At 35.2% G+C, this 11,898-nt stretch overlaps 1 protein-coding gene across 1 annotated transcript in view; it reads left to right on the top strand.

The window, feature by feature from the left end:
* Positions 1–8,252, top strand: part of LOC106869219 (V-type proton ATPase 116 kDa subunit a 1) — a 48,015-nt gene extending 39,763 nt beyond the window's left edge. The window contains exons 3-4 of the mRNA XM_014914866.2: positions 2,267–2,345; positions 8,077–8,252. Coding sequence (XP_014770352.1) covers positions 2,267–2,345; positions 8,077–8,237 — 240 coding nt within the window. The 3' untranslated portion in view covers positions 8,238–8,252. The remainder of the gene's footprint in view (positions 1–2,266; positions 2,346–8,076) is intronic.
* The last annotated feature ends 3,646 nt before the right edge of the window (positions 8,253–11,898 follow it).

Below are 11,898 nucleotides of genomic sequence, written 5' to 3'. Positions count from 1 at the left end.
CTCTCTCCTACACTGTCTTGCGACACGAAATACCTCAAGTCTTTGGTCCTCACGGCGCAGAACATTGGCAAATCTTTTCTTATCTGCCTCCCCTCTGGCTAAATAAACCTGTCGCCTAGCTTCCCTTCTGGCAGATTGGTACAATTCCCTGCTACCACCGTTCTTCCAGTCCTTCCAAGCCTGTTTCTTTTGTATAATAGCCCTGTCTACCTCCTTGTTCCACCACCACGTTATTTTGGGTTGAGAAGGGACCTTGCACCATCCACAGATCTCGTCGGTGGCCCTCAGCAGGTTATATATATGTGTGTGTGTATATGTATATATATGTATGTATGTATATATATATATATATACATATATATATATATATATATATATGTTAAGACCTGTTGGGGAAAGTGAAATCGAAATCGTAATTGAACCATATTTGATAACCGGCACCTGTGCCAGTGGAGCACTAACAGCACCGTCCGAGTGTGATCATTGCCAGAGCAGCTGTCTGGGAACTGTGCTAGTGGCATGTAAATAGCACCATTTGAGTGTGATCGTTACCAGTGTTGCCTTACTGGCACTTGTGCTGGTGGCACGTTAGAAAATCATTCGAGTGAGGTCGTTGCCAGTGCCGCTGGACTGGCTCCTGTGCAAGTTGCGTGTAAAAAACACCATTTTGAGCGTGGCCGTTGCCAGTACCGCGTGACTGGCCCTCATGCCGTGGCACATAAAAGCACCCACTATAGTCTTGAAGTGGTTGGCGTTAGGAAGGGCATCCAGCTGTAGAAACTCTGCTAGATCAGATTGGAGCCTGGTGCAGCCATCCAGTTCACCAGTCCTCAGTCAAATCGTCCAACCCATGCTAGCATGGAAAGCGGATGTTAAACGATGATGATAATATATATGTATATGTAAATGTGAATCTTTCCATTCCTTATGTTACTAAAGTTGTAATGTATATTAACCCCTTTATTCATTTAGGCCTATTTTAGGAAAGGGTTTATCCCCATACAGCCTATTTTAGGAAAGAGAATATCTCCATACAGCCTGCAAGATCTAGTTTATGCTTCTATCTTGACTGCAAGGTTGAAGGATTTTGACACCCCTGCCACAAGAAACTGAAATCTCTTTCAAATTCCACCTTATTGTCTTCATAAAGGAAGGTTATTTGGAATTATGTAGTCTTAGGTATTTATGAAATTATGATATGTGTATAGCTGAAATTTCTTTTGTTCATCTTTTTATGATCTGTGTCTAAACAACAGCAAGGAACTGGTGTTTGGTTTAAATAAAAAATTATTAGGCACAAATTTAAGTTGATCTATTTCAGTATGGATAGTATGCTGCTGAGAAGCTTGTGAAAATGATTTATGTTACTTTATATTCCTTTACACAACAAACTTATCATTACTATCATACAGATAATTGATATAGTATTCAGAATCATTATAGTATATAGTTTGTAGATTATTCTATGTCCAGATCATGCCTTTTACTATTCTTTTCTCCAGAAATCATGTAATTAACCTTTTCCTTAATCAAATTTATCTTGTGCTTTCTGTTAGCAGCACATTTGTATTAATTACTTGACCTCAGTTTTCAATTATCTACTTTGTGGCTATGAAAAACGAAGCTTTATATTTTCCAATGTTTGTCTGTGTAGTCTTGTATTTGAAATTCTATTATAATTTATTGTTGAATAGTTTACAGTTTGTGAGATTTTGAAATGCACTACTTGTTTTGTAGTTTAAACATTTATGACATCGTAACTAGGTATAAATGGAATATAAAACTGTTTTAGTTTCTGTCTGCAGTATACATTCCTGATAAGTTTTTGTACCTAAACCCATATAATTATTTGCAGCAACAAAAATACTTAGAGTAATTTGAACTTAAAGTTGGTTGGGACACCTGCCAAAGTCATAACCAGTAAGGGAACTTAATAGCCCAATAATTAATGCTTTCCCATTTGGCAATTAAATATTTTAGATTATACTTCTTACTTGCTCTTGTTTTCATGTTTTGTGAAAACCTACTTGTTAGGTATTGGAAATTGTTGACATTAGCCTTGATTTTCTAAAAACCACAAGTACATGTACATAATTAAACAATTATTTAATTATGGTTTTTACCAGAAGGGATTAATTTGCTGTGTAGATTACTTAAATTGTTTGTGAAAGAAATTCTTTTATTGCTTGTTTGTGCATTATTTTATTTTTTAATTGTATTTATTTATTTATCATACTTAATTTTTTTTTCTGAAATTATCTTTCAGCTAAACCCTGATGTGAATGCCTTCCAGCGCAAATTTGTAAATGAAGTTCGCAGATGTGAAGAGATGGAAAGGAAACTTCGTAAGTGGGATTTTCATTAAAATTTTTAACAATCCATTTGCGAGAATTTTCAAAGTGTTATTTCATTAAAGAAAAAGTAATAAGATCTTTCTTGAGTTGGCACAAAGATATTTAATTGGCCTGAGTAGTTGCTTTGTGATGTATTTATTTACAACTACTTTTTTATTTATTATTTTTTTGCATTAGAACTGTAACCTTTAATTCTATATTGATATTGATTTGTAAAATAAGTGTTCCAAGATGTATAGCATGTAATACACATAAGTTTGTATGAATTTGTGCTTAGTCTTATGCACAATTTTTTTTAATTGTAATGTAAAGGTATGATTCCCAGTTTGCCTTTTGTTTGGCAGTTGGGCTATCTAGAAATTTGGGCACTTTGAATAAACCTAACAATATATAGAAAGGTTTTTTTTTTCCTCTAATTCCTTACAGATGTGGACTTCACAAGCCACAGTAATGCCAACTTGTTTAAGAGAGCAGTAATTCCAAATATAAAGTGATATAGGTTAGAGGAGGAGACTTTAGCTATGACAGGCAGTCTCTCATGTATTCTTTCCATTGTTAGTTTTAGCAAGTCAAGGGACCATTTAGAGGCTGTCTTATTGGCTCCTCATGTAGTGATGTTAAACTAGGTGAGGTGGTAGGCTGGCCACTGAAAATGTAGTCCTAATTACCACCACCTCCACTTCCAGTTGCTAATCACTGTCATGAAGTGGAGCCAGTATTCTGGTACCAACACTGAAACTTCATTTGTATATTTAGTGTCACTTCCACCTTTTGTTTACTGAAGATTATTTGTAATTTACTAAAAAATTAAAAGTGTTTTCCATTGGAATAGATAACTGAAAAACATTTAGATAGTTACTCATGCTGTTTTCATCATCATCACCATCATCATTGGTTTAAATCCATTTTTCCATGCTTTCATGTGTCAAATGGAATTTATTGAAGTAGATTTCCTGTAGCCAGATGCCCTTACTGTTGCCAACCTTCACTTGTTTCCAGGCAAGGTAATAGTTCCTTATGGTCAGACAATGTTTTATAAAAAAACTGGAAATGAACATTGCTTGTATGACTGATACTTTCTAACAAACATCACATGATGTCAAGTCATGGCTGACACACAAACATGCATGTGCATACACACACACACACACACACACACACACACACACACACACACACACACACACACACATGACAACAATGTCTGAAACTGGAAAATCTCTAATAAAAAATTTAAAAAAAGATATTACCATCATGTATGCTGAGAAAAAAAGAAAATGAATCAAAAATGCTTTTCCTCAAAAGATGCAAATCATTTCACCTAAAAGGAAGGTCGGTGAATCATCAGAAGTGAAATAATCAAATAGTTAAAAGAAAAATTCACACCAACAGAAAAAAGATCAGGAAAATTGCAACTTTTAACAATTCTGCTAAAAAGCTGGTCTCTGAGAAAAATCCCAAAGGAGTTCAATGTGCCTGATTACATGGCAAGACAAGCTAAAAGGCTGGTCAGTGAGCAAGGGATTTTATTACATTCTAGCCATAGCAAAAGCACATTTCCTCAAGAAACTGCCAATTGTGTTTCTCAGTTATATAAAAATGAAGTAAGGAGAGTTATGCCAGGAAAAAAGCATTACAAATCAATGAAAAGAGATAGTAAAAGTGTTCATGTGCAAAAGTACCCCATACTTTGTAACTTAAAGGAAGCCTTCCAGTTGTTTAAATCAAAAATTCCTAAAATCAAAATTAGTTTCTCAAAATTTGCAGAACTAAGGCCAAAAGAATGCATACTTGCAAGTAGTACTGGTACACATAATCTATGTGTATGCACCATGCATCAGAATGTCAAACTAATGATTTCTGGCATGAAACTATCTGATTTAACCAAGAGTATGAAGTTTCACTTGATTGATTAGAAACAATGTTTAGAATCAATTACTTACAACCCAACAACAAATGACTGCTACATGGGCAACTGTTCAAATTGTAATTCTTTGCTAGAAGAGCTTGAAAAATTCTTATATGAAATATTTAATGTGAATATGATTGAAGTACAGCATAAGCAATGGCTAACAACAGACAGAACAATCCTAGAAAATATATCAAAATCAACAGATGATTTTGTTGAAATTTTCTGTCAAAAGCTTAAAGCATTTAAAGTACATGAAAGTTCCTTTCATTACAAAGGAATAGTCTAAATTTTGTACTTAAAGAAAAGAATTTTTAAGTGATGGAGAAATCCTAGTCATAGCAAGTTGCTGTACAAGGATTTCATTGGAACAATGCCCAAGCTACTATCCATCCATTTGTCTGTTATAAACAAAACAATGATGTGACTAACATCAATGTTGTTATTATATCCGACTGTATGAAGCATGATACAGTAGCAGTCCATCTCTTCCATGAAAAGCTGACAGATTTTCTTTGGGGCAAAGCCTTTAATATCAAAAAACCTATTTGTTAAATAATGTAAAATAAATAAATGTAAAAATATGTTATTTTAAGCAAATATTTATGTATAAATTTCATAAGCGTTTATAAGGGAGTCCCTAATAAACGCTTATGAAATTTATACATAAATATTTGCTTAAAATATCATATATTTTTACATTTATTTATTTTACATTATTTAACAAATAGGTTTATTGTCAATTAAAAAATTTCGATTAAAAAACATATATAAAATCAAATTGCCCATAAAAAGTATTTGCTGTCCACGGACCCCCTGTCTTGTCCTTGCGGACCCCCTGTGGTCCGCGGACCCCCTGTGGTCCGCGGACCACAGTTTGAAAACCCCTGGCTTAGATGGTACAATTAAACGAATGGCAGCTCGGGCAAGTTTACAATGCTCTCTCAATGAACAAATCATGACTCCAAGACAACTTTATAATTATGGTCAGCAAAACATTCCTGGAATTAATTTTATCTGCTCTTCAAATGATGAAATGCAGAATGAGGAAAATCTATTGAGAGAGAGATTTAGAAATGCAAGGACAATACTAGGGACACAAAAGTTGCATTGCTTTATCCCAAACTCACCTTCAGAAATTAAGGTAAAAATGATGTCTACAATAGATAATTATACTAAAATTAGAATCTCCATGCAAGATGCTATTCAATTTGAGGATATAAAAGGGTTTGTAGCTGCAATTTATGACGGTGACTGGTGGTTATCTTGTGTTCTAGAAATATACCCAGAAACTATGGAAGTAAAACTCGCCTTTCTTGAACCTAAAGGACCCTCATCATCATTTCAGTATCCTAGAAAGTCAGATGTTTTAACAGTGGGTTATTTAGACATCCTTTGTAAATTTGACCCCAGAACTGCTTCAGGAAGAACATACTTTGACAGAAAAAGAAATGAAAAATGCATCACAATTATTAATTTCAAGAAAATTGTCTCATTAAATTTTGAAGATTTCAGAATTTCATTTAACAAGTAATCATTTAAAGCAAGGCAAGGGTGGGAGGTTGGTACATGTGACTTCATCTGCTAATCAGGAGTGGCCCCTTAGGCGATAGGGATGCCAACAATTTGTTTCGTGATTCTAAGTGTTGGCAGTGGTATTGCGACCATTGACCATAGCAGAGCTGAAAAGTAGTTACAATGAAAGTAGACATTATTTTTGAAATAATAAAAATGCTTATTTTAATTATCAGCACTTTTTCTCCTTTAAGCTCAAGTTGTCTTAGCGATTTTTGATATTTTGTCACTAATTTTCATTATAATTATATTTATTAAAAATACTTCTCATTGAGATGCAGGTATGAATTTTTGCGAGTTGTGACTAAGTAGGGCAATATTTGGACAAAATTTCAAAAAAATTTGATAACTGCATCTTTTGACCTATGAAAGGTCAAAGGTCGAATTTTAGGTCAACTTTTTAATTTTTATTGTAAGGAAAAAAATACACAAAGCAGAACTTGTAGATTTATTTAAGTGCTTTACAATGGAAACAAATTAAGCTTTCTAGCTCAAATAGTAGCTGAGATATGACTTCTCAAAGTTATCAAGTAACCAAAAAAATGTCACTTTTTTGAAAATTCCAAATGGTCATAATTCAGCAAATATTAGAGTCAGGTAAAAAATATTTCATATTTAAGGGTTTCATAGGCCATTTAGCATGCAAAGTTTGAAAGAAATTGGTTTCAGTTACCTTCAGTTTTTTTCTAAATGGCGTTGATTTCATACAGAATTACCCAACACCATGAAAATCATCATCATTGTTATGCTTGATTTATTATGTTTGTATGATGACTTGTTACCATTCTTCTGAATCTTGTTTTATTTTCTTTGTGAGACTCAACACTTTCACCTAAAATCTTACCAAGTCAGTGAGCAAATCTCTACATGGTCACCCAACTTGATAGGAATAGCAGACAAATCTCCCTCTAATCTCACCATAGGAAATGAGAGAGGCATTGGATGATGTAGTCTTGGATACAACTCCCTCAATATCACCCTAAGGAAGCAGAATGGCCATGGATAGAATGTCTATGATTATTAGTTTGCTGTTCCAGGGTTGACCTGGATGAAAAAGCAATATAACTTGTTTACGTTTGTAGTGAAAATATTTGTTTGCTTGCAATGTTTGATTCCAGTTCTCCCATGGGCCTAGAGAAGGCCACAGTAAGCCACTTCATTGGATTGACCATTGGTTTATTAATAGGTATTAACCTAATACGTTATGGAAATGTTACAAACATTTATTATGGTGTTTCTCAAATCATTGATTCATCTGGATTCTAATAAGTAGAATTCAACTGTCTCAGTACCCATAATTTCTAAATATTGGCTCAAGGCCTGCAAATATATATCTCATAGCAGGTGTTTTTTTGTCTCTTGTTCAGTCACTTAATTCTACAAACTTGAGATTCTGGGATATTCATGGATGGAGGAGTTGCAGTATTGGGCTGCTGAATCAGCATCCCTTTAATGTTAAACACACACAACTTTATAAAGTATGGTAGAGGTTAAAGAGACAGATCTCTTTTTGTATATTGATTTCTTTAACTCTTTCATTACCATATTTCTATGGAAACACACTACTTTTATAGTAATGATTGTTTGCCAACATAACATGGCAGTCCTGGTTTAGGATGAATGTTGCTTTAATTTAGCCCCAGGAGACATCGTCTCCAGCTGGCTATACGACATGATCTGTGTCCTTATATATTCAAACAAGGGAATCTAGCACAAAACAATATCTGTGTATCGTGATTTCTGGGTTATTTCCTTCCATCAGCACAGAAGAGTGGGGGTGCTAGATTCCCTTGTTCGAAAATATAAGGACACAGATTGTGTCGTATAGCCGGCTGGAGACGATGTCTGCTGGGGTAAATTACAGCAACATTCATCCTAAACCAGGACTGCCATGTTATGTTGGCAAACAATCTTTACTACAAAGTACTGCTGCTGAATATCTCACGTTGAGAGATTTAAAAATAGTAACACACTACTTTTGTTTAAATTAATTTTGAAAATAATGAAGAATTTAGTAAAATAATTTTGTCATTATAATATAGTGTTAGTAACATGAATTAATATGAAATTTTGATGAAAGGTTTGATTTAAAAACAGGGTTGAATCATAAAACCAAAGGTGATCTCAGATGGGCTGGTACTAAAAGGGTTTAAACTTTGTTTTAAACTAATTTATTGACATGTTAGAATAATATTTATAAAGCACTTATAAAGTTTACTTTTTGATATTTGTCTTCAGGTTTTCTCGAGAAAGAGATAAAAAAAGATGCAATTCCCATGCTTGATACAGGGGACAATCCTGATGCACCAGTCCCCAGAGAGATGATTGATTTAGAGGTAAGTTTGGCATTAAAAAAACAAATATTACTTTTAAGAGTTACTGTCATATGTAACACTTAATGATTGTCTGAAACACCTGCTGAGTGATTTAGAGATATAAATTTAGGTTAGTCATAAGCCTTAGGATTTATAAGGCCAGAGCTTAATCTAGTTAATATTGCGAATAAGTGACTGAGATTGCAACACTCCTCCTTGAAGAGGACGCTTGTTTGTCACAGGGTTAATTTCACAGCTATTGCTGAAATTCATATGGAGCTGAGTGGACTGGAGCAATGTGAAATGAAGTGATTGCTTAAGAACACAGTGCACCATCCAATCCAGAAATTGAAATCACTGTCTATTGTTAGTGAATGCAACTTTCTAACCACTAGGCCACATACCTTCATGTGATAAATATGATATTAAAAACAAAAACAATGGCATTAAGTATTACAAAATGCTTGATCTTTTTATGAAAGCACACACTCAATGAGTGAGTCTGAGGTAATTATTATTGTAAACTATTTCATTTTGTACCGCTGAAGAACAGCTTTACCTAAAATGCAGGAATTCCTTTCTTATGACAAATGACTTATACAAAATATTTGAACATCTTTATAGAATATCAATGATTGGAAAAAATCCTCAGGGGAACATAGTGCATATGAAATATAAATTTGGTAGGGTTTCATATTTGTAAAATAGTGAGTTAAAAAAGTAATCAACTGCAATTATCCAAGTTGACAGAGTTTCTCTTAATGGTACTTAAAATCTAAAGATAGCTAAAAGATACATAGACAAACATTTTTATGCACCATAAACAAAACAGATTAGAGTGATTCTGGACTTCTAAGCCAACAGGTGAGAACAACAGATATGTTTACACATATTTAGATATATCTGATATCTATCTTTTGCGAAAATTTCAAGTGAATGAAATAAATATTTCGTAAGTTATGAGGAAATAAATAAATAATCCTCCAAACTGTAATGGCCAAAAGTTAAGGGTCACACAATGAAAAATGGAACAATAACCAAAGATAAACCTTTACTATCAATGGCCTCTTGACATTTGTTACAACAGGACTGAATTAATTCCTTTCAAAATGATGGAGTAATATTGTTCCATTTGTTTTTCAATAATTCCCAGAGTTCATCTTGGTTCTTTGGATTTCTCCTTCGCGCTCCATCTCCAATAATCTTCCAAACGTTTTCTATAGGGTTGAGATTGGGACTTTGAGGTGGCCAGTCCATGAGATCAACCCCTTCATCACTCAAAAAATCTTTGATTCTCTTCACAGTGTGACAGGGAGTGTTGCCCTGCATGAAGATACGAGGTTGAACTGATGAGGATGGAGATGTGGAAGGGCAGGCTGTCTAAGAATCTGCTTGTAGATTTCAATATTGACAGTCCCCTGTAGGCGAATAAGTGGACCAGGACCAGCAGCAGAGATCACTCCTCATGCCATTACACTGCCTCCTCTATATCCCACTATCTTCTTCACACATGTTTAAGATAACCTTTCACCACTTCTTCATTGGATGTACATCACGTTATCAGAACCAATCACATTAAACTTTGATTCATTGCTAAAATTAACCTGCGACCACTGTTCTTCTGTCCAAGCAACATGTTCGTGAGCAGAATGAAGACAGGCTCTTTGATTCTTCTTGGAGATCAGAGGTTTCTTTGCCAGTGCCCAAGCAAGCAACCCAAAACCTCGTAACCTCTGAGAAACTGTTTGGCATGATATGTTGACATTGGAAGTGGAGCTAAACTCACAGGATATTTCAGCAGCACTCTTAAACTTATCCTTCAGTGACATTCTAACCCTTATACAATCCTGTCTTGGTGAGGTTTTACAAGGTCTACCAGTTTGGGGTTTAGCATTTGTCGATCCTGATGACTTAAAATGAGCTACAATTTATTGCACAAAACTTCTAGACCTTCCTACAGTAGTTGCTTTTACAGAATTTGACTTGCCTTCTTGGTGAAGGCATACAATTCTTTGATTTTCATCACAGGACACCAGTCGCCTCTCACAAGCTGCCATGTTGACAGGTGAATGTTCCAATAATGTAAGATCATAAGAAGTAACTGTTAGCTCATTCACAGTCTTCTAAGCAACAAATACTTCAGTTAATAGTTCATTTTTTCTAAATGATCCTTAACTTTTGACCACTGCAATGTGGAAGATTGTTTATTTCCTCATAACTTATGAAATATTTATTCCATTCACTTGAAATTTTCACAAAAGATAGATGTTAGATATATCTAAATATGTGTAAAATGTGTGTTAATCTTCTATAATAACTATTTCAATACACTTGTTCTTACTGACCCTCATATTATGGCCACTACTGTTTATATATATTGGGTCATCCAATAAATAATGTGGATTTTTCAATTGCATGAACTAAAAGTTGGAAGGGGATGGGATAAACTACCTGCATCAACTTGCTATAAAAGCAGGTAGTTATTTTATCTTGTACTTATTCTTAGTGCAAGTTTTGAAAAGTGCAGTTCGATTTTAACAGCTATTTTTTTTTTTCAAAGCTATAATGGAAGAGCCAAAGGAGCATATTTGACATATTTTGCTTTATGAGTTCAATAAAGGCAACAACGCAATGGGAAGTATGAGGAATATTAATGCAGTATATGGGGATCAGATATTAAGTGTAAGCCAGTGTCAACGGTGGTTCCAGAAATTCATAGCCAGAAACTACAGCCTAGAAGACGAGCCTTGTCCTGGAAGATCTGCAGAGCTCAACGAGGACATCCCTGGTGGAACAAAATCCCATCGTAACTGTTGAGGAACTAGCAGAGAAGCTTGGATTTGGTCATTCAACCATTCATCGACACCTGCGTGCCATCGGAAAAGCCTGTAAATTGGATCAATGGGTTCCTCACAAACTTTCCAATTCTAATTGCACAGTGTTGTGTACAAAATGTGGGAAATGGATTCATGGTAGATGTATGAAAATGAAGAAGGTGACCCCAAGACTGGCAAGTGAGTTTATTTGTGGAAGATGTAAGAGAGGAGCTGGGGGGCTGGCAGAACCAGTAGAAATGCTATGTGATGCGGTGGAAACTGAGAGGGTTTTGTTATTTGGGAGATAGGGTGGATGTGGAGTGTTATTATATGGGAAAAGGTTCTCCTTGAAGATGAAAGGAATAGTTTATTGCTGTTGCATAAGATCTGCAATGCTGTATGGGATGGAGACATGGTGTCTGAGGGAAAGCGAAATGGCAGTTTTGAGAAGGACAGAGAGAGCAATGGTGAGAGCAATGTGTGGTGTGAAACTATTGGATAAAAGGGGAGGGGGGCTGAGGACTTGATGGGGATGCTGGGGTTGGAGGAATTGGTGGAACATCTGGCATGGGCAAATGGAGTGTGGTAGTATGGACATGTGCAGAGGAGGGATGAGGATCATGTTCTGAGGAGAGTGCTTGAGTTTAAAGTGAATGAACCATGAAAGCGAGGTCGACCAAACAAAATGTGGAGGGGACAGGTGAAAGAGGAGATTGTGATGGTTGGCTTGAGGAGGGAGGATATCCAAAACCAGGTGAGATGTCAAGATATTGTGAGAGTGGTTGCTGTAAGAGTGAGTTAGATCCAGCCACCCCAGTTAACAGGGACAAACCCGGATTCAAAATATTGGAATTCATCATCACTGTCATATATATATATATATATATATATATATATATACACATATACACACACACACACACACACAC

This window comes from Octopus bimaculoides, chromosome 9 (genome assembly GCF_001194135.2).
Source record: "Octopus bimaculoides isolate UCB-OBI-ISO-001 chromosome 9, ASM119413v2, whole genome shotgun sequence".
NCBI classification, from domain to species: Eukaryota; Metazoa; Mollusca; class Cephalopoda; order Octopoda; family Octopodidae; genus Octopus; species Octopus bimaculoides.
Note: the sequence above shows the minus strand (reverse complement) of the source record. Positions and strands in the feature narration are given on the sequence as shown.